General features: G+C 50.2%; 1 protein-coding gene across 1 annotated transcript in view; it reads right to left on the bottom strand.

The window, feature by feature from the left end:
• RYR3 (ryanodine receptor 3) overlaps window positions 1-23,907 on the bottom strand; it is a 1,933,484-nt gene that overhangs the window by 13,552 nt on the left and 1,896,025 nt on the right. The window contains exons 101-102 of the mRNA XM_078661960.1: window positions 21,749-21,849; window positions 2,569-2,620 (exon numbers count right to left, since the gene is read on the bottom strand). Of these exons, the coding sequence (XP_078518086.1) occupies window positions 2,569-2,620; window positions 21,749-21,849 (153 nt within the window). The remainder of the gene's footprint in view (window positions 1-2,568; window positions 2,621-21,748; window positions 21,850-23,907) is intronic.

Genomic DNA, 23,907 nt, shown 5'->3' with positions numbered 1-23,907 from the left:
GTATACCTTACATTGTGTCGTATATGACTGGTACATCACTCGGGGACCTAAAAGTATACTATTGTTGTGATGTTGTATAAGAGCTACAGGTTAAATTTAAGCCATATTGACACTAAACCACCATGGGATAATATAGGCAAAATGTGCCAAAGGAACATGATCTGGTGCATCATCCAAGAAACAGGTTGTAGGAAAGTGCCCTTTTTGACATGGTTACCATCACGTTTTGCCTGGTATCTGATGCAACTTTGACTGAAAGTGTGCTGGTTTCCTGCTAACCAGGTCCCCAGCACCAGTGGTCTTTGCCTAAACTGTACCATTGTTCCACAATTGGCACTCTTTTAGGCGCCATTGAAGCCCCTAGTAAATGGTACCTATGGTACCTAGGGTATTGGACCTAAGGAGGGTCCCTAATGGCTGCAGTATGACTTCTGCCACCCTAAGGGATCTCTCACCAAGCTCACGCAAACTGCCATTGCAGCCTGCGTGCCTTGGTGCAGAGAAAAACGAAGAATAGACATGGCACACACCTCTGTGTGTCATGCCACTAAAGAACCACCATATTTTCAAAAAGGGGGTGGTGATGGACAGAGTATCTGAGTTAATCAGAACACTCCTACCCAGTCAACAGATCAGGGCTTGATCCATCACCGTTTTTTAGCTCACTGCACCATCCCAGTTCAGAACCTGGCTATATGCAAATTAGTCTGTCCCTGGCCCAGTGCATCATGGGAACAGGGCAGACCAAACTACCAAGCCAATTCTTCACTGGAAAGGAAACAAGCTTCCGGGGACCGGTTTCTGGCATTACAGCCGTCTTCGGCCCGGCTTGCTTGAATCCTGATGGTGCAGTGAGCAAGGGACTCACATCTGAGTATACCCTTCCACACTTATGGTGGCCAAAATATTTTCAAAAAGGGGGTGGTGATGGACAGAGTATCTGAGTTAATCAGAACACTCCTACCCAGTCAACAGATCAGGGCTTGATCCATCACCGTTTTTTAGCTCACTGCACCATCCCAGTTCAGAACCTGGCTATATGCAAATTAGTCTGTCCCTGGCCCAGTGCATCATGGGAACAGGGCAGACCAAACTACCAAGCCAATTCTTCACTGGAAAGGAAACAAGCTTCCGGGGACCGGTTTCTGGCATTACAGCCGTCTTCGGCCTGGCTTGCTTGAATCCTGATGGTGCAGTGAGCAAGGGACTCACATCTGAGTATACCCTTCCACACTTATGGTGGCCAAAATATTTTCAAAAAGGGGGTGGTGATGGACAGAGTATCTGAGTTAATCAGAACACTCCTACCCAGTCAACAGATCAGGGCTTGATCCATCACCGTTTTTTAGCTCACTGCACCATCCCAGTTCAGAACCTGGCTATATGCAAATTAGTCTGTCCCTGGCCCAGTGCATCATGGGAACAGGGCAGACCAAACTACCAAGCCAATTCTTCACTGGAAAGGAAACAAGCTTCCGGGGACCGGTTTCTGGCATTACAGCCGTCTTCGGCCCGGCTTGCTTGAATCCTGATGGTGCAGTGAGCAAGGGACTCACATCTGAGTATACCCTTCCACACTTATGGTGGCCAAAATACCACCACCCCTTGTTGTAAATACTAAAGAACCACCTGCGCATCTGGTGGCTTCGTGGACTAATGTGTCCACTATAGGGGCCTGTGTTCGACCTCATGGTCACAGGGTAAAATCCTTGCAGATCCATTCAACCTTTCATCCTTCTGAGGTTGATGAAATGAGTACCATTGAGTTTGCGTACCAATAAACCTCTGTTATTCAGCGCCAAGATATCTGTTGTGATGAACGTGTGCTTTACAAATACACATGTTGTGTTATGAGGTAGAGGTAAATCACCCCTACAGCAGGCGTTACAGCCCTAAGGCAGGGTGCACTATACCCCATCTGTGGGCATATCTGCGTGAATGAATATGCCGCTGTGGTATCTAAGCAACACCGTAGATATCCCAAGTGCACAGGGTAGCCGTAACAAGTACATGGGCTGGACACCCGTACTACTTTAGGGTGTAAACACCCTAAAGGTAGGCAGCCCTTCGTTGCTACCTGTCACTCCCCTTAATTCCCCTAAATTGAATATTTAGGAGGAACCACTGAACCCAAGGATTTAGATTCCATAGATCAAGCGAAGGACGTTGAAGAGTCACTACCTGGTGAGAGCTGCAGAAGAGCTGAGAACTTTTGTAGCAAAACCCTGCCTACTCGTAACTCTCTCGACAGTCGCAACAGAATTTGTCAGTAAGTTCCTACCCCTTTCCTACCTGAAGTTGTATCTGCGAATACTAATCTTTAAAGTGGTTGGATGGGTGAAAAAACGACCTGTTGTGAAGGGTTCAGGGTGGGAATAGCACACGGTTGTGTCTTGTGGGCACCAGGCCTCCAGACCAGGATATAATTCTGTAGAACGAGTCTGGCAAAGTGTTCGGTAGCAAGGAGACAGGGTGTTAGGGGTATGGGGGGGAGATTAGTGTTTAATTCAAATGGAGTGAGCGATAAATATGAGCTTCCCATCCCATTGTTCACGGTTTCAAACGTACCTGCCCGGTGTGCTCCGTTTCGTCCTTGTTGATGATGTACATCAGGAAGAACCTGCAATAAGTGAAAATAAGATTAGGTGCACAGATAATGACAGCAGTTATTGCAAGAGTTGATGAGACTGTGGAAGAGTGGGTTCATTTGCTGAATCCAAACCATCCATAATGAGGTGCCCTGCCTCCAGTTTCCTTAGGTTGACAGTTATACCCAAAGTATCCAATGCTACTTCTTTACTTGATGTTATCTACCCGCCTGTGAGTACCACACCACTTTGTCAGTGTGCCATGGAAGCCTTTATGCATTGCCTAGCAAGAAACCTTGATGACGTATGCAGGGCTAAAGCAGAGTCCCTAGGCATAAGTAGACTTCAGTCTGTAGGTGGTGATGAAGCAAATATAGAGGGGCCCCAGCCTATGGGTGTTGAGGAAGCAAATGTAAGGGTGCTCAGCCTACAGGTGGTAAGACAGCAAAAATTAAAGGTGCTTCAGGCTATAGATGGTATGGTAGAAAATGTAAGGGGGCGTCAGTCTGTAGGCAGTGAGGAAGTGCATGTTAGGGGTATCAACATACAGGTTTTAAGGAACCAAATGTTAGGGGCTTCATATTGGAGATGAGGAAGCAAATGTAAGGAGGCTTCAGCCTGCAGAAAGTGAGGGAGCCCTTGTATGGAGGCCTGCTTGGGGTGAGGAAGCAGTTGTAAGAGCGAGTGAGTCTACAAAGAGAGGGGAAGCAAATATAAAGTAGGATTCAGTCTGCAAGTGATAAGGAAGCAAAGGGGGAGATTTATGCTGCAGATGATGTTATGTTATGCCAATTTGTATTGCGCACTAATCATACGAGAGGGTTTCCAGGTGCTTGACCTCGTGTGTAGGTGGGTGAGTCTAATGTTGCTCAAGCTTTTAAGGAGTATTGTGGAGCAGGGGTTCGTCTCTGTCTTTCAGGTGAAAGCTGAGGTAATTGAGGAGAATGTAGGCTGTGGAATCGATGGTGAGCAGAGTGATGAAGTCGGTGATGAGGTTTGTAAAGGTGGCTTGTGATCCAGGTGGTCTTTTGGCAAGGGTGAAGTTTTCAGAGATTTGCAGATAGAAGTGTAGGTGTTCCATGAATAGGGTGGCTTTCTCTGTGGATGTTATGCATTTAATGGATTCCCTGTAGATGATATTGAGTCCTCCTCCTGGCTTGTGGAGGCGGTCCTTGTGAGAGATCTTGTAGCCTGCTGGGATTACCTTGGTGATGTTGGGAGCCAATGTGGGGTTGCTTCAAGTCTCTGATGAAGAGGATGTTGGGTGCGTTGATGCTCAGCAGGTCCCATATTTTGGTTGCCTGTTTGCTGAGTGATTGTGTGTTGAGAAGCATGCATGCAAGTGCAGGTTTGCTGTGGGGTGTGGTATAGGATTGGGGGTGTTTGGTGCTTGTGTGGTGTATTTTCAGAGGGGGTGATGAGAGCATTGTTTGTATTTGAGTGGTCAGTGTAAGTGGGTGGCTGCTGGAAAACTGGCATTGGGTAGAGGTGAAAGCTCCTACTGTGGTGCGAGGCGCAGTGCAGCAGTAGTTGAGGGAGCGTGTCGTGGGGGTCTAGTGACCTAAGGAGTGCTGTGGAGTATCACTGGGCAGTGATCAGACCCGAGTTCCTGGCACTGGGTGCGGTCCAGACATGCACAGGTGCAGATGGGTTTGTCTTTGGCACGCCCGCTTCAGACGTCTTTGCTGCATCTGCCACTAAGTAGGTCCTGGAGGGGGGTCGTGCAGGATTTCATAATTGAATTTTCTGTGCTGCTGGGTCATGGGAAAATCAATAGCAATTGCAAGTGGGCTTCATCGTACAGGTGATGAGGTAGCAAATGCAAAGGGGGTTCAGCCTGCAGGTTGTGAGGATGCAACTGTAAGGTGGCTTCAGCCTATAGAGTAGCTGTGTCAGGGGACTTCAGTACATCAGAAGATGGTTAAGCAATGGCAAGGGGACTTCAGTTCGATAAGAGGTGAATAAGCAAAAGTAAGACCGCGTCAGTCCCAGAGATGGTGAGGAAATTAGGAAGGAAAGAGAGGGGCCTTCAGTCTCTTTTGTGATGAGGAAGCAAAACAAGGGGCCTTCAGTCAGAAGCAAAGCAAGAGCCTTCAGCCCCTCCGCTGATGAGAAAGTTAAGGTACTGAGGACTTAGTCCCATAGGCAGTCGGACTCAACAGGTGGTGGAGAAGCACAGGTAAGGGGTCCTTAAATTGCACAGGCGGTGGGGAAGCACAGGTAAGGGGCCCTTAATACAACCGGTGGTGGAGAATTGCAGGTAAGGGAGTCTCAATTCAACAGGTGGTGGAAAAGCTCAGGTAAGGGAGTCTCAATTCAACAGGTGGTGGAGAAGCACAGGTAAGGAATAAGGCCTTAATTCAACAGGTGGTAAAGATGCATAAGCAAGGGGGGGGCCTAATTGAACAGTTGGTGAAGAAGCACAGGTAAGTGAATCTCAGTTCAACAGGTGGTGAATAGGCATAGGTATGGGAGTCTCAATTCAACAGATGGTGGAGAAGCACAGGTAAGGGAGTGTCAATTCAACAGGTGGTGGAAAAACGTAAGTAAGGGAGTCTCAATTCAACAGGTGGTGGAGAAACGTAAGTAAGGGAGTCTCAATTCAACAGGTGGTGGAGTAGCACAGGGTAAGGGAGTCTCAGTTCATCAGGTGGTGGAGAAGCACAGGTAAGGGAGCCTTAATTCAACAGGTGGTGGACAAGCACAGGTAAGGGGGCCTTAATTCAACAGTTGGTGAAAAGCATAGGCAAGGGAATCTTAGTTCAACAGGTGGTGAAGAAGCAGAGTTAAGGGAGTCTCAATTCAACAGGTGGAGACGCACAGGTAAGGGAGTCTCAATTCAACAGGTGGTGAAGAAGCACAGGTAAAGTAGTCTCAATTCAACAGGTGGTGGAGAAGCACAGGTAAGGGAATCTCAGTTCAACAGGTGGTGGAGAAGCACGGGTAAGGAAATCTCAGTTCAACAGGTGGTGGAGAAGCACAGGTAAGGGAGTCTCAATTCAGCAGGTGGTGACGCACAAGTAAGGGAATGTCAGTTCAACAGGTGGTGGAGGAGCACAGGTAATGGAATCTCAGTTCAACGGGTGGTGGAGAAGCACAGATAAGGGAGTCTCAATTCAACAGGTGGTGACGCACAGGTAAGGGAATCTCAGTTCAACAGGTGGTGGAAGAGCACAGGTAATGGGATCTCAGTTAAACGGGTGGTGGAGAAGCACAGGTAAGGGAGTCTCAATTCAACAGGTGGTGGAGAAGCACAGGTAAGGGAATCTCAGTTCAACAGGTGGTGGAGAAGCACAGATAAGGGAGTCTCAATTGAACAGGTGGTGGAAAAGCACAGGTAAGGGAATCTCAGTTCAACAGGTGGTGGAGAAGCACAGGTAAAGGAATCTCAGTTCAACGGGTCGTGGAGAAGCACAGGTAAGAGAGTCTCAATTCAACAGGTGGTGGAGAAGCACAGGTAAGGGAATCTCAATTCAAAAGGTGGTGGAGAAGCACAGGTAAGGGAATCTCAGTTCAACAGGTGGTGGAGGAGCACAGGTAAAGGAGTCTCAATTCAACAGGTGGTGGAGAAGCACAGGTAAGGGAGTCTCAATTCAACAGGTGGTGGAGAAGCACAGGTAAGGGAATCTCAGTTCAACAGGTGGTGGAGAAGCACAGGTAAGGGAGTCTCAATTCAGCAGGTGGTGACGCACAAGTAAGGGAATCTCAGTTCAACAGGTGGTGGAGGAGCACAGGTAATGGAATCTCAGTTCAACGGGTGGTGGAGAAGCACAGGTAAGGGAGTCTCAATTCAACAGGTGGTGAAGAAGCACAGGTAAGGGAGTCTCAATTCAACAGGTGGTGGAGAAGCACAGATAAGGGAGTCTCAATTAAACAGGTGGTGGAGAAGCACAGATAAGGGAGTCTCAATTGAACAGGTGGTGAAGAAGCACAGGTAAGCGAGTCTCAATTCAACAGGTGGTGGAGAAGCACAGGTAAGGGAGTCTCAATTCAACAGGTGGTGACGCATAGGTAAGGGAATCTCAGTTCAACGGGTCGTGGAGAAGCACAGGTAAGGGAATCTCAATTCAAAAGGTGGTGGAGAAGCACAGGTTCCAGGCCCTCTTTCGTGTGAAGAACATTGCATATGACAATATGAAGAACATTCTATATGACAAAAGTAAATATATGTTTTTAACCATAAAGTTTGGAATTTTTGTAGAGTGATAATAGGATAACCTGCAGCGTACTCGCCGAATGTTCCCTGCCATGTGGTTTTTAGCTGACTGTGCCCAAACATGCAGACCATCGTCCCCATCTTCATGCCAGCTGTACCCTTTCGTGGATCCAGATTAAGGCCTTTCAGCCAGGGTCAGGCTATTTCCGTACACACTAATCCGAATATCCCAGGAGCATGAGTTATTATTTTGTGTTTCTTCTGACAACAATTAAATGGGCTAAGCGCTGAAATCGTGGCTGACGGGGAGGCGGCTTATCTGGGTCCTCGAGCAGGAGGAAGAAGAGCAGGTGTGCGGCGCTGGCACGACTTCTAGAGGGGGGAGGGAGGGGGAGATGGTCTAGTTTGTCGGTCAGGCACAGATAACAGCACAGGTAGCCTGGCAGCAGCATAGCCAGAGGCAGTCCAGACTCCTGGGAGTTGGGGAAACGGGCCCTCGCCTCAGCCTTGCTATACAGTGCAGCCATCATGCTGGCTGGACAGCCTCTGGCTTTTACATGAGGCCTCTGCATGAAGCAGCCAGCCACCCAGTGCCCTTGTACAACCTTTACTTTTTCTTAATAATGCAGCCAACCTAGTCATTTGTCCACACCTGAGCACCTTGATAACTTGCCTCGTGCATCTGCTTCTTTCCTCCCTTGTGCAATTCTAGCATTTCACAGACGTTTCCTCCAGAGTTGGATTGGGACTGAAAAAGGGCCGGGGAGGGGCACGCATTTGTGGATCGCGACTTTTCGTGACGCACTGCTTAGCTAGTAAGGGGCTAATTTGGGGAGAATTTTATGTTAAACTTAAAGCCTTTGAGAGCTGGTAGAGACCGTAACATAGGTCAGGACTGAAAACTCCATTGTCCCAGTGGAGCTTCCCCACTTGACTTCTGACCTCCTCACCTCCATGGTTCTCCCTCTGCCCATGCTCCCACACAGCCCCTGGCCTGGAGAGTTGGAGTGGTGCTTCCCCACTTGACTTCTGACCGCCTCACCTCCATGGTTCTCCCTCTGCCCATGCTCCCACACAGCCCCTGGCCTGGAGAGTTGGAGTGGTGCTTCCCCACTTGACTTCTGACCTCCTCACCTCCATGGTTCTCCCTCTGCCCATGCTCCCACACAGCCCCTGGCCTGGAGAGTTGGAGTGGTGCTTCCCCACTTGACTTCTGACCTCCTCACCTCCATGGTTCTCCCTCTGCCCATGCTCCCACACAGATCCCCGGCTCCCTTCCAGCCCTTGGTCTGGAGAGTTCCCACTCATTCATGGGTAAAAGCAAGAGAATTGCTGGCCATCTACTCATCGCTATTGCTCCACATACAAATACATCGCTCATAGATTATTTACTTTTTTAGTATATTTTTCTATCCAGTAACATTCATGGACGCTCATATATGGGGAGACCGCTGTGTGGGAGATTGAAAGGAGGGAAGAGAAATAAGACCCACACTCCTTTCCAATTAGACAAGTAAAAGTACCAAAAAGCAGGGAGAGACAATCAATTTTGCTTCAGCTCAACAGAGGAGAAATGGGAGTAATTTAATACAAATTGAGTCTTGCATGGAATTTCATAGCTCCCCTCACATTACAAGAATATCTAACTCACAGGCTGGTGTTGCGAAGTAGCAATGACTTGGCACCCAGTCACGATTAAATACTACATACTCCATCTATCAAGATAATTTTATGTCAATATATGCAAATCAACCACGTGATAATGTGATTAAATCAATCATAACAGACCCATCATATGTAAAGACACTGTAAAATATATGACATATGGATATTATTAACAGCAGTAGTCTATGCATATCCTGATGAAGGCAACAAATGAACCGAAACGTGGTGTATAAAGTTAATAGTTATTGAAAAGATGGCTGGAAAACAGTGGTTACTAGTGGATACAGTTCTGTATTGTAATGGGCTAAAGCAATAAGGGCCCTGGTACTTATTATTATTTATTTTTTTACAAATGTAGTACTGCTGGCAACTCAGATATTCTCAGGCTTTGGTTTGAACTGGGGGGGGACCCTGCACCGCAGGGGCTGTGTACACCCATCTCCTTCCCACCCTGGGCATTAATTACCAGTGTCCAGTGCACTTTTACGCCGCTTTTTCACGTCCCATGTTCGTGCGCTCTACAAATGCACTTTATGGTAAATGTTTCTAATATGTGCACTTTCACTATTCTTTCCTCCGCTTGTAAACACTTTCAGTCTCCTCTGTACACAGTCACGGGCCTGTCCTCACCCTTGTAAACGTTTCTAGTTTCCTCTACACTGTTGCTGTCCTGTCACCCCCATGTAAACATGCCCTTTGCCCTGAGCACTGTACCACCTTCATGTTCAACCCTCTCCCGTGTGGTGTTGCAGCTCTTCCAACATCAGTCAGGATTCATCCCAGCCCCTGTGCACTTTTGTACTCGTGAACCTGACCTCTGCAGCCTCTGTGCACTTCTGTGCTCATGAACCTGACCTCTGCAGCCCCTGTGCACTTCTGTGCTTGTGAACCTGACCTCTGCAGGTCCCTGTGCACTTCTGTGCTCGTGAGCCTGACTGCTGTCCTTTGCAGCCCTTGCAACATGCCCTTTGCCCTGAGCACTGTACCACCTTCATGTTCAACCCTCTCCCGTGTGGTGTTGCAGCTCTTCCAACACCAATCAGGATTCATCCCAGCCCCTGTGCACTTCTGTGTTCGTGAACCTGACCTCTGCAGCCCCTGTGCACTTCTGTGCTTGTGAACCTGCCCCCTTTTCTGAATCACTCTGCAGGTCCCTGTGCACTTTTGTACTCGTGAACCTGACCTATGCGGTCCCTGTGCTCTTCTGTGCTCGTGAACCTGACCTCTGCGGACCCTGTGCACTTCTGTGCTCGTGAACCTGACCTCTGCAGCCCCTGTGCACTTCTTTGCTCGTGAACCTGACCTCTGCAGCCCCTGTGCACTTCTGTGCTCGTGAACCTGCCCTCTGCAGCCCCTGTGCACGTCTGTGCTTATGAATCTGTCCTCTGCAGCCCCTCTGCACTTCTGTGCTCGTGAACCTGACCTCTGCAGCCCCTGTGCACGTCTGTGCTTATGAATCTGACCTCTGCAGCCCCTGTGCACTTCTGTGCTCGTGAACCTGACCTCTGCAGCCCCTGTGCACTTCTGTGCTCGTGAACCTGACCTCTGCAGCCCCTGTGCACGTCTGTGCTTGTGAACCTGACCTCTGCAGGTCCCTGTGCACTTCTGTGCTCGTGAGCCTGACCGCTGTCCTTTGCAGCCCTTGCAACATGCCCTTTGCCCTGAGCACTGTACCACCTTAATGTTCAACCCTCTCCCGCGTGGTGTTGCAGCTCTTCCAACAGCATTCCGGATTCATCCCAGGCCCTGTGCACTTCTGTACTCGTGAACCTGACCTATGCGGTCCCTGTGCTCTTCTGTGCTTGTGAACCTGACCTCTGCAGCCCCTGTGCACTTCTGTGCTCATGAACCTGACCTCTGCAGCCCCTGTGCACTTCTGTGCTCGTGAACCTGCCCTCTGCGGACCCTGTGCACGTCTGTGCTTATGAACCTGACCTATGCGGTCCCTGTGCACTTCTGTGCTTGTGAACCTGACCTCTGCAGGTCCCTGTGCACTTCTGTGCTCGTGAGCCTGACCGCTGTCCTTTGCAGCCCTTGCAACATGCCCTTTGCCCTGAGCACTGTACCACCTTCATGTTCAACCCTCTCCCGCGTGGTGTTGCAGCTCTTCCAACAGCATTCCGGATTCATCCCAGGCCCTGTGCACTTCTGTACTCGTGAACCTGACCTATGCGGTCCCTGTGCTCGTGAACCTGACCTCTGCAGCCCCTGTGCACTTCTGTGCTCATGAACCTGACCTCTGCAGCCCCTGTGCACTTCTGTGCTCGTGAACCTGCCCTCTGCAGCCCCTGTGCACGTCTGTGCTTATGAACCTGACCTATGCGGTCCCTGTGCACTTCTGTGCTTGTGAACCTGACCTCTGCAGCGCCTGTGCACATCTGTGCTTGTGAACCTGACCTCAGCGGACCCTGTGCACTTCTGTGCTTGTGAACCTGACCTCTGCAGGTCCATGTGCACTTCTGTGCTCGTGAGCCTGACCGCTGCAGCCCCTGTGCACTTCTGTGCTTGTGAACCTGACCTCTGCAGGTCCCTGTGCACTTCTATGCTTGTGAGCCTGACCGCTGTCCTTTGCAGCCCTTGCAACATGCCCTTTGCCCTGAGCACTGTACCACCTTCATGTTCAACCCTCCCCCGCGTGGTGTTGCAGCTCTTCCAACAGCATTCCGTATTCATCCCAGCCCCTGTGCACTTCTGTACTCGTGAACCTGACCTATGCGGTCCCTGTGCACTTCTGTGTTCGTGAACCTGACCTCTGCAGCCCCTGTGCACTTCTGTGCTTGTGAACCTGCCCTCTGCAGGTCCCTGTGCACTTTTGTACTCGTGAACCTGACCTCTGGAGCCCCTGTGCTCATGAACCTGACCTCTGCAGCCCCTGTGCACCTCTGTGCTCGTGAACCTGACCTCTGCGGACCCTGTGCACTTCTGTGCTCGTGAACCTAACCTCTGCAGCCCATGTGCACTTCTGTGCTCATGAACCTGACCTCTGCGGACCCTGTGCACTTCTGTGCTCGTGAACCTGACCTCTGCAGGTCCCTGTGCACTTCTGTACTCGTGAGCCTGACCGCTGTCCTTTGCAGCCCTTGCAACATGCCCTTTGCCCTGAGCACTGTACCACCTTCATGTTCAACCCTCCCCCGCGTGGTGTTGCAGCTCTTCCAACAGCATTCCTATTCATCCCAGCCCCTGTGCACTTCTGTACTCGTGAACCTGACCTATGCGGTCCATGTGCTCTTCTGTGCTCGTGAACCTGACCTCTGCGGACCCTGTGCACTTCTGTGCTCGTGAACCTGACCTCTGCGGACCCTGTGCACTTCTTTGCTCGTGAACCTGACCTCTGCAGCCCCTGTGCACTTCTGTGCTTGTGAACCTGACCTCTGCAGGTCCCTGTGCACTTCTGTGCTCGTGAGCCTGACCGCTGTCCTTTGCAGCCCTTGCAACATGCCCTTTGCCCTGAGCACTGTACCACCTTCATGTTCAACCCTCTCCCGCGTGGTGTTGCAGCTCTTCCAACAGCATTCCGGATTCATCCCAGCCCCTGTACACTTCTGTACTCGTGAACCTGACCTCTGCAGCCCCTGTGCACTTCTGTGCTCATGAACCTGACCTCTGCAGCCCCTGTGCACTTCTGTGCTCGTGAACCTGCCCTCTGCAGCCCCTGTGCACGTCTGTGCTTATGAACCTGACCTATGCGGTCCCTGTGCACTTCTGTGCTTGTGAACCTGACCTCTGCAGCGCCTGTGCACATCTGTGCTTGTGAACCTGACCTCTGCGGACCCTGTGCACTTCTGTGCTTGTGAACCTGACCTCTGCAGGTCCATGTGCACTTCTGTGCTCGTGAGCCTGACCGCTGCAGCCCCTGTGCACTTCTGTGCTTGTGAACCTGACCTCTGCAGGTCCCTGTGCACTTCTGTGCTCGTGAGCCTGACGGCTGTCCTTTGCAGCCCTTGCAACATGCCCTTTGCCCTGAGCACTGTACCACCTTCATGTTCAACCCTCTCCCGCGTGCAGCTCTTCCAACAGCAATCAGGATTCATCCCAGCCCCTGTGCACTTCTGTACTCGGGAACCTGACCTATGCGGTCCCTGTGCACTTCTGTGCCTGTGAACCTGCCCTCTGCAGCCCCTGTGCACTTCTGTGCTCGTGAACCTGACCTCTGTGGCCCCTGTGCACTTCTGTGCTCGTGAACCTTCCCCTCTGCATTTCTGTGCTCTTGAACCTGACCTCTGTGGCCCGTGTGCACTTCTGTGCTCGTGAACCTGACCTCTGTAGCCCTTGTGCATTTCTGTGCTCTTGAACCTGACCTCTGTGGCCCGTGTGCACTTCTGTATTCGTGAACCTGACCTCTGCGGCCCCTGTGCCCTTTTGTGCTCGTGAACCTGACCTCTGTGGCCCCTGTGCACTTCTGTGCTCGTGAACCTTCCCCTCTGCATTTCTGTGCTCTTGAACCTGACCTCTGTGGCCCGTGTGGACTTCTGTGCTCGTGAACCTGACCTCTGTAGCCCTTGTGCATTTCTGTGCTCTTGAACCTGACCTCTGTGGCCCGTGTGCACTTCTGTATTCGTGAACCTGACCTCTGCGGCCCCTGTGCCCTTTTGTGCTCGTGAACCTGACCTCTGCAGCCCCTGTGCATTTCTGTGCTCTTGAACCTGGCCTCTGCAGCCCCTGTGCACTTCTGTGCTCGTGAACCTGACCTCTGTGGCCCCTGTGCACTTCTGTGCTCGTGAACCTTCCCCTCTGCATTTCTGTGCTCTTGAACCTGACCTCTGTGGCCCGTGTGCACTTCTGTGCTCGTGAACCTGACCTCTGTAGCCCTTGTGCATTTCTGTGCTCTTGAACCTGACCTCTGTGGCCCGTGTGCACTTCTGTATTCGTGAACCTGACCTCTGCGGCCCCTGTGCCCTTTTGTGCTCGTGAACCTGACCTCTGTGGCCCCTGTGCACTTCTGTGCTCGTGAACCTTCCCCTCTGCATTTCTGTGCTCTTGAACCTGACCTCTGTGGCCCGTGTGGACTTCTGTGCTCGTGAACCTGACCTCTGTAGCCCTTGTGCATTTCTGTGCTCTTGAACCTGACCTCTGTGGCCCGTGTGCACTTCTGTATTCGTGAACCTGACCTCTGCGGCCCCTGTGCCCTTTTGTGCTCGTGAACCTGACCTCTGCAGCCCCTGTGCATTTCTGTGCTCTTGAACCTGGCCTCTGCAGCCCCTGTGCACTTCTGTGCTCGTGAACCTGACCTCTGCAGCCCCTGTGCATTTCTGTGCTCGTGAACCTGACCTCTGTGGCCCCTGTGCACTTCTGTGCTCGTGAACCTGACCTCTGCAGCCCCTGTGCATTTCTGTGCTCTTGAACCTGACCTCTGCAGCCCCTGTGCACATCTGTGTTCATGAACCTGACCTCTGCAGCCCCTGTGCACTTCTGTGCTCGTGAACCTGACCTCTGTGGCCCCTGCGCACTTATGAGCTCGTGAACCTGCCCTCTGCAGCCCCTGTGCTCGTGAACCTGACCTCTGTGGCCCCTGTGCATTTCTGTGCTCTTGAACCTGACCTCTGTGGCCCGTGTGCCCTTCTGTGCTCGTGAACCTGACCTGTGCAGCCCCTGTGCTCGTGAACCTGACCTCTGTGGCCCCTGTGCATTTCTGTGCTCGTGAACCTGACCTCTGCGGCCGCTGTGCCCTTCTGTGCTCGTGAACCTGACCTGTGCAGCCCCTGTGCACTTATGTGCTCGTGAACCTGACCTCTGTGGCCCCTGTGCACTTCTGTGCTCGTGAACCTGACCTCTGCAGCCCCTGTGCCCTTCTGTGCTCGTGAACCTGCCCTCTGCAGCCCCTGTGCTCGTGAACCTGACCTCTGTGGCCCCTGTGCACTTCTGAGCTCGTGAACCTGCCCTCTGTGGCCCTTGTGCACTTCTGTGCTCATGAACCTGACCTCTGCAGCCCCTGTGCACTTCTGTGCTCATGAACCTGACCTCTGCCGCCCCTGTGCACTTCTGTGCTCGTGAACCTGACCTCTGCAGCTCCTGTGCACTTCTGTACTCGTGAACCTGACTTCTGTGGCCCCTGTGCACTTCTGTGCTCGTGAACCTGACTTCTGCGCCCCTTGTAAACTTTTCTAATTATCTCTTGCGTTTGTTGTTCTTCCTGCCACTTGCACCTTCTGTGCTTTGCACTTCAGCTTTCTTTCCTTCCTATTGAATCATGTCCACTTGTGTAGCATTTCTCCTTGTGAAAACATCCAGCCCTCTCTCTCAGAAAACTTCCCTACTCTTTTCTCTCCTGGTAAATATGTCTATCACTCCGAGCATCATTTTACCACCTTTTCCACTACCCGTGTGCTTTACAGGTCTTTTCTCCCGGTCTACATATGGCCAGTCTCTATGCCCAGCCCCTTTGTTGCTTTTACGCACCACTGTGTACATCTCCTGGCCCTCGGCGCAGGACAGGCTGAAGGCATCAATGCCTGGAACCCGCTCACGTTTGCTACTCTCTCCTAGCCCTCGACACAGGGCAGGCTGAAGGCATCAATGCCTGGAGCCTGCTCACGTTTGTTACTCTCTCCTGGCCCTCGACGCAGGGCAGGCTGAAGGCATCAATGCCTGGAGCCCGCTCACGTTTGCTACTCTCTCCTAGCCCTCGACGCAGGGCAGACTGTAGGCATCAATGCTTGGAGCCTGCTCATGTTTGCTACTCTCTCTTGGCCCTCGACGCAGGGCAGGCTGAAGGCATCAATGCCTGGAACCCGCTCACGTTTGCTACTCTCTCCTGGCCCTCGACGCAGGGCAGGCTGAAGGTATCAATGCCTGGAACCCGCTCACGTTTGCTACTCTCTCCTGGCCCTCGACGCAGGGCAGGCTGAAGGTATCAATGCCTGGAACCCACTCACGTTTGCTACTCTCTCCTGGCCCTCGATGCAGGGCAGGCTGAAGGCATCAAGGCCTGGGGCCTGCTCACGTTTGCTACTCTCTCCTGGCCCTCGACGCAGGGCAGGCTGAAGGCATCAATGCCTGAAACCCGCTCACGTTTGTTACTCTCTCCTGGCCCTCGACGCAGGGCAGGCTGAAGGCATCAATGCCTGGAGCCTGCTCACGTTTGCTACTCTCTCCTGGCCCTCGACGCAGGGCAGGCTGAAGGCATCAATGCCTGGAGCCTGCTCACGTTTGCTACTCTCTCCTGGCCCTCGACGCAGGGCAGGCTGAAGGTATCAATGCCTGGAACCCACTCACGTTTGCTACTCTCTCCTGGCCCTTGACGAATGGCAGGCTGAAGGCATCAAGGCCTGGGGCCTGCTCACGTTTGCTACTCTCTCCTGGCCCTCGACGCAGGGCAGGCTGAAGGCATCAATGCCTGGAGCCTGCTCACGTTTGCTACTCTCTCCTGGCCCTCGACGCAGGGCAGGCTGAAGGTATCAATGCCTGGAACCCGCTCACGTTTGCTACTCTCTCCTGGCCCTTGACGAATGGCAGGCTGAAGGCATCAAGGCCTGGAGCTGCTCACGTTTGCTACTCTCGCCTGGCCCTCGACGCAGGGCAGGCTGAAGGCATCAAGGCCTGGGGCCTGCTCACGTTTGCTACTCTGGCCTGGCCCTCGACACAGGGCAGGCTGAAGGCATCAAGGCCTGGGGCCTGCTCACGTTTGCTACTCTCTCCTGGCCCTCGACACAGGGCAGGCTGAAGGCATCAAGGCCTGGGGCCTGCTCATGTTTGTTACTCTCTCCTAGCCCTCGACGCAGGGCAGGCTGAAGGCATCAATGCCTGGAGCCTGCTCACGTTTGCTACTCTCGCCTGGCCCTCGACACAGGGCAGGCTGAAGGCATCAAGGCCTGGGGCCTGCTCACGTTTGCTACTCTCTCCTAGCCCTCGACGCAGGGCAGGCTGAAGGCATCAATGCCTGGAGCCTGCTCACGTTTGCTACTCTCTCCTGGCCCTCGACACAGGGCAGGCTGAAGGCATCAATGCCTGGAGCCTGCTCACGTTTGCTACTCTCTCCTGGCCCTCGACGCAGGGCAGGCTGAAGGCATCAATGCCTGGAACCCGCTCACGTTTGCTACTCTCGCCTGGCCCTCGACCCACGGCAGGCTGAAGGCATCAATGCCCGGAGCCCGCTCGCGTTTGCTACTCTCTATGGCCCTCGACGCAGGGCAGGCTGAAGGCATCAATGCCTGGAGCCTGCTCACGTTTGCTACTCTCTCCTGGCCCTCGACGCAGGGCAGGCTGAAGGCATCAATGTCTGGAACCCGCTCACGTTTGCTACTCTCTCCTGGCCCTCGACGCAGGGCAGGCTGAAGGCATCAACGCCTGGAGCTGCTCACGTTTGCTACTCTCTCCTGGCCCTCGACGCAGGGCAGGCTGAAGGCATCAATACCTGGAGCCTGCTCACGTTTGCTACTCTCGCCTGGCCCTCGACACAGGGCAGGCTGAAGGCATCAAGGCCTGGGGCCTGCTCACGTTTGCTACTCTCTCCTAGCCCTCGTCGCAGGGCAGGCTGAAGGCATCAATGCCTAGAGCCTGCTCATGTTTGCTACTCTCGCCTGGCCCTCGACACAGGGCAGGCTGAAGGCATCAAGGCCTGGGGCCTGCTCACGTTTGCTACTCTCTCCTAGCCCTCGACGCAGGGCAGGCTGAAGGCATCAATGCCTGGAGCCTGTTCACGTTTGCTACTCTCTCCTGGCCCTCGACGCAGGGCAGGCTGAAGGCATCAATGCCTGGAACCCGCTCACGTTTGCTACTCTCTCCTGGCCCACGACGCAGGGCAGGCTGAAGGCATCAATGCCTGGAGCCTGCTCACGTTTGCTACTCTCTCCTGACCCTCGACGCAGGGCAGGCTGAAGGCATCAATGCCTGGAGCCTGCTCACGTTTGCTACTCTCTCCTGGCCCTCGACGCAGGGCAGGCTGAAGGCATCAATGCCTGGAGCCTGCTCACGTTTGCTACTCTCGCCTGGCCCTCGACACAGGGCAGGCTGAAGGCATCAAGGCCTGGGGCTCACTTGAATATGCCTGGACCGCATTCCAATGGTAACTTTCATTACTTAAATACCAATAAAATATAGCTTGAACATGAATAAATAGTGCAAAAGAAGGACAAACGAGTCATACAGTTTTAGCCCTGAGAGGGTGGGGACACGGGAATGACCCTGATCTGTGTATAGCCGAGGCAGCTCGCTCCAAGCTCTCTCCATTGTGCGGAAGGGGACCGACCCTCTGTGAGTCGAGGCCCCTTTCGATTGAAAACTAAGAAATGCCCTGACACAGCTTCTAAGCTTGTCCAGCCTCCTAACCTCTCCCCTGTGTAAACATTTCTACTTACCTTTGCACTGTTACTGCTCTTACACTACTGTAAACATGTCCAGAGCCTTGTTAACATTTACAGCACTTTCCTAACCATGCAAGCATGTCCAGTTCTTGTGCACTTTTACTTCCTTTCCACACCAATGTAAACATTGCTAATCCACTGTGCCCAGTACTGTCCTTTGCTCTGTGCATCTCTCACGTGCAGTGTTATGGCCATGAAGTCCTCTCCACTGCACTGGTAACATTTACAACTCTTTCCTACCCATATACACATGCATTATTACTGTACACATTCCTAATCCACTGTACACAGTACTGAACCATGTGCAGCAGTTCACGTGCAGTGTTATGGCCATGAAGCCATTGTACACCGTGCCTTATTCGCTATCTTACCATATGCACATGCCTTGTTTCTGTGCACTTTTGCTGACTTTCCACACCAATGTAAACATGCCTAATCCACTGAACACGGTACTGCCCTTTGCTCTGTGTACCTCTCACGAGCAGTGTTATGGCCATGCAGTCATCTCTATTGCACTGGTAACATTTCCAACTTTTTCCAAACATATACACATGACTTATTCCTGTGCACTGTTACGGCCTTTACACACCGCATGAGACATTCCTAATCCATGTGCAGGCCTCTCGCGTGAAGTGTTATGGCCATGAAGCCATTGCACACCATGCCTTGTTCGCTTTCTTACCATATGCACATGCCTTGTTCCTGTGCATTTTTACTGCCTTTACACACCACTGTAAACCTTCCTAATCCACTGTACACGGTACAGAAACATGTGCAGGCCTCCCACGTGCAGTGTTATGGCCATTAAGCCATTGTACACCATACCTTGTTCTCTTTCTTATCATATGCACATGCCTTGTTCCTGTGCACTTTTACTGCCTATTACACACCTCTGTAAACATTCCTAATCCACAGTACACGGTACAGAAACATGTGCATGCCTCTCACGTGCAGTGTCATGGCCATGAAGCCACTGTACACCGTGCCTTGTTCTCTTTCTTATCATATGCCCATGCCTTGTTCCTGTGCACTTTTACTGCCTTTACACACCACTGTAAACATTCCTAATCCACAGTACACGGTACTGAAACATGTGCAGGCCTGCAGTGGTATGGCCATGAAGCCATTGTACACCGTGACTTGTTCTCTTTTTTATCATATGCCCATGCCTTGTTCCTGTGCACTTTTACTGCCTTTACACACCACTGTAAACATTCCTAATCCACAGTACACAGTACTGAAACATGTGCAGGCCTGCAGTGTTATGGCCATGAAGCCATGTACACCATACATTGTTCTCTTATCATATGCACATGCCTTGTTTCTGTGCACTTTTACTGCCTTTACACACCACCGTAAACATTCCTAATCCAAAGTACACGGTACTGAAACATGTGCAGGCCTGCAGTGGCATGGCCATGAAGCCATTGTACACCATACCGTGTTCTCTTTCTTACCATATGCACAATCCTTGTTCCCGTGCACTTTTACTGCCTTTACACACCACTGTAAACATTCCTAAAACACAGTTCACGGTACTGAAACATGTGCAGGCCTCCCACGTGCAGTGTTATGGCCATTAAGCCATTGTACACCATACCTTGTTCTCTTTCTTATCATATGCACATGCCTTGTTCCTGTGCACTTTTACTGCCTTTACACACCACTGTAAACATTCCTAATCCACAGTTCACGGTACTGAAACATGTGCAGGCCTCCCACGTGCAGTGTTATTGCCATGAAGCCATTCTACACCATACCTTGTTCTCTTTCTTATCATATGCACATGCCTTGTTCCTGTGCATTTTACTGCCTTTACACACCACTTTAAACATTCCTAATCCACAGTTTCAAGGTACTGAAACATGTGCAGGCCTCCCACGTGCAGTGTTATGGTCATGAAGCCATTGTACACCATACCTTGTTCTCTTTCTTATCACATGCACATGCCTTGTTCCTGTGCACTTTTACTGCCTTTACACACCACTGTAAACATTCCTAATCCACAGTTCACGGTGGTGAAACATGTGCAGGCCTCCCACGTGCAGTGTTATGGCCATGAAGCCATTCTACACCATACCTTGTTCTCTTTCTTATCATATGCACATGCCTTGTTCCTGTGCACTTTTACTGCCTTTACACACCACTGTAAACATTCCTAATCCACAGTTCACGGTACTGAAACATGTGCAGTCCTCCCACGTGCAGTGTTATGGCCATTAAGCCATTGTACACCATACCTTGTTCTCTTTCTTATCATATGCACATGCCTTGTTCCTGTGCACGTTTACTGCCTTTACACACCACTGTAAACATTCCTAATCCACAGTTCACGGTACTGAAACATGTGCAGGCCTCCCACGTGCAGTGTTATGGCCATTAAGCCATTGTACACCATACCTTGTTCTTTTTCTTAGCATATGCACATGCCTTGTTCCTGTGCACTTTTACTGCCTTTACACACCACTGTAAACATTCCTAATCCACAGTTCACGGTGGTGAAACATGTGCAGGCCTCCCACGTGCAGTGTTATGGCCATGAAGCCATTCTACACCATACCTTGTTCTCTTTCTTATCATATGCACATGCCTTGTTCCTGTGCATTTTACTGCCTTTACACACCACTTTAAACATTCCTAATCCACAGTTTCAAGGTACTGAAACATGTGCAGGCCTCCCACGTGCAGTGTTATGGTCATGAAGCCATTGTACACCATACCTTGTTCTCTTTCTTATCACATGCACATGCCTTGTTCCTGTGCACTTTTACTGCCTTTACACACCACTGTAAACATTCCTAATCCACAGTTCACGGTGGTGAAACATGTGCAGGCCTCCCACGTGCAGTGTTATGGCCATGAAGCCATTCTACACCATACCTTGTTCTCTTTCTTATCATATGCACATGCCTTGTTCCTGTGCACTTTTACTGCCTTTACACACCACTGTAAACATTCCTAATCCACAGTTCACGGTACTGAAACATGTGCAGTCCTCCCACGTGCAGTGTTATGGCCATTAAGCCATTGTACACCATACCTTGTTCTCTTTCTTATCATATGCACATGCCTTGTTCCTGTGCACGTTTACTGCCTTTACACACCACTGTAAACATTCCTAATCCACAGTTCACGGTACTGAAACATGTGCAGGCCTCCCACGTGCAGTGTTATGGCCATTAAGCCATTGTACACCATACCTTGTTCTTTTTCTTATCATATGCACATGCCTTGTTCCTGTGCACTTTTACTGCCTTTACACACCACTGTAAACATTCCTAATCCACAGTTCACGGTGGTGAAACATGTGCAGGCCTCCCACGTGCAGTGTTATGGCCATGAAGCCATTCTACACCATACCTTGTTCTCTTTCTTATCATATGCACATGCCTTGTTCCTGTGCACTTTTACTGCCTTTACACACCACTGTAAACATTCCTAATCCACAGTTCACGGTACTGAAACATGTGCAGTCCTCCCACGTGCAGTGTTATGGCCATTAAGCCATTGTACACCATACCTTGTTCTCTTTCTTATCATATGCACATGCCTTGTTCCTGTGCACTTTTACTGCCTTTACACACCACTGTAAACATTCCTAATCCACAGTTCACGGTACTAAAACATGTGCAGTCCTCCCACATGCAGTGTTATTATGGCCATTAAGCCATTGTACACCATACCTTGTTCTCTTTCTTATCATATGCACATGCCTTGTTCCTGTGTACTTTTACTGCCTTTAGACACCACTGTAAACATTCCTAATCCACAGTTCACGGTACTGAAACATGTGCAGGCCTCCCACGTGCAGGGTTATGGCCATTAAGCCATTGTACACCGTGCCTTGTTCTCTTTCTCATCATATGCACATGCCTTGTTCCTGTGCACTTTTACTGCCCCTAATAAAGCTTCCTTCCGTCTTAGATTTGCCAGCCTTTGATGCCAATTTGAATATGTTCAGTGTCCGTCTTCTCTGCTAAACAACATATTTCCTACTTTATTAGCATATTCAGTCTTAATTCACGACTAAAACTCACAGGTAGTTCGCCAGGTTGTGCTCTTGTAACGTATGCGTTTCGAACCCATGCGGCGTCCGGTCGAAGTAATCATTTCCGATCCCACAGATGAAACATTTGGTCTGAAAAAGAGATGGACTCGAGTGAGGTTTTATGAAGTTACTTACAGAAAGATTACACCGACTGCTGTTACCTCTTAAACCGAGCAGCATGGTAGGTTCACATAATAAAAACAAAATCCATTCGGAACCATTTCATAAATTGCGTACTTGAGTGTTCTGACACGAATAGCAAACTCGAGTAGGGCAAAGGCTGTAAAGCATACATAAACTGGCCGGCAGAACTGTATCTGATCACTTTCAAGATCAATTGAAAAATCACAGATTCAAAAGGTAACTAAAATGTAAACGAAAATTATCTTGAAAATCGGACAGGGCGGCAAACATCTCACTACACCAGCTCACCGTTATGTAGTAGCTAAGCGTGGTTCACTGTGGACTTGTGGAATGTAAAAATGATAAGTTGATGGATGTATAAATCATCGAAAATGGATTTAATAACGCACAATAACAGACCAACACCTATATATTGTATATATGTTTACCAATCTTATGTACAGTGCTCTGATGCCCTTGGGTCATGTTCGCGCTTTATAAAGCACCAAAAATAAATACATATATTAGAAACATACACTTAAATAAATTGTTAAAACCTATTCAGTAACAACAATGGAGTGGGCAAGCCGATGCTCACACACTGCGACAAACTTGAAGAAGAGAGGTGTGTATTTGGAGGAACAAATGACTGTAATCAAAAGAACATATTTATTAACATTTTGCACAACGCAGTGCAGCAAGCAAAGTAGCCCCATTGCATGAAAGGGCGAGAGCTGAGATGCTGTATATAAGAAGCATATGGAGGGAGCATTTCTGCTCTCGTGCTGGCTCGCTGCGTTCTGCCTGGTGCCAACAAAGGCCCCCATCCATGTACCAGAGTGCAAAGGTGCCTGCGTAAGAGGCAGGTTTGTTTTTGTGCCGGAAGGAGCACCTTCCTGAACAAAAACAGTCCTTAGAGGCACTCTTGGTGTGTGATGCAGAATGGATCACCACTCATAGAAATAGTTATTTCTTCTCTGAGAATTTCTCTAAAAAATAAAGATATTTCTCCTTGTCACGCCTCACTGGGGAACATGTGCCATTTTGAGGCATTCCCAGGTTTCCTAGCTGTGGTAAGTCTGGGAATGCACCAAAATCAATGGGTGGATGCCTTGAATGCCAATGCTCCACCCATGGAATGCCGCCCAGATGCAGGGTAACGAAACGCAGCTCAAGGCACTGGTTGTGTTACTTTTTCTTTGCCAAGCCCTTCAAGGCGATTCAAGTCGCCCTTTGTGTGGCTTAGTAAATCCCAGCTAAGTACTTGGGTTGCCTGCACATACTTGCAAGCGCAACGCAAATCCTTAGTAAATCTGCTCCCGAGTCCTGATGCATGCGAGTTGATGGCGTTACGACCTCTCAAATAAGTTCAAGATCATCATAGGGACAAGAACTTAATTTAAAGGTTGCATAATCTGAAAGACAAAATAAACAGAGATTGTAAGCAATTTGGGATGGTCGGAATATAGAGCATCTGGAGTATTAGATCAAAAATAGTAATTTACAGCAGTCCCTCGGAAGAAAAGATTTATATGGAAAGGACGTAGAATGGGAAAAAGAAAACGTTTTGAAAAAAATCGAAGGGGTGGTAACTAACCAGAAAATTAGGTGGGGGTAAGCGGTGGCACAACCAGAAATGAGTACTAACCAAAACAGGAGGGGAAAAGTTATTTTGTGAGGTCTGTATTGTCACTAGATGAAGAGAAATCAATGGGATATAATCGGTATGGTGAAAACTGAAAAAAATTGGTAGAAGCTTTGCTACACTCATGAAAGCACACACAATACTGGTAGTGGTACTAATAAAGGGTTCTGAATCAAGAGCAATCAGTACAATGTTAACATGGGAACCCATGTATAATCAGGCTAGAACCCAAATGGTAGGAGTGTGGTTAACCCATGTATAGTTGGCTGGTGGTAGTTCCAAACGCAGTTGTTAGTTGTATGATTCATTGTGGGATATGGCCACTCTAATCAATCAATCAATCAAGACATTTATAGAGCGCACTACTCACCCGTAGGGTC

The sequence above is a fragment of the Lissotriton helveticus genome, chromosome 9 (genome assembly GCF_964261635.1).
Source record: "Lissotriton helveticus chromosome 9, aLisHel1.1, whole genome shotgun sequence".
In the NCBI taxonomy this organism is placed as follows: domain Eukaryota; kingdom Metazoa; phylum Chordata; class Amphibia; order Caudata; family Salamandridae; genus Lissotriton; species Lissotriton helveticus.
Note: the sequence above shows the minus strand (reverse complement) of the source record. Positions and strands in the feature narration are given on the sequence as shown.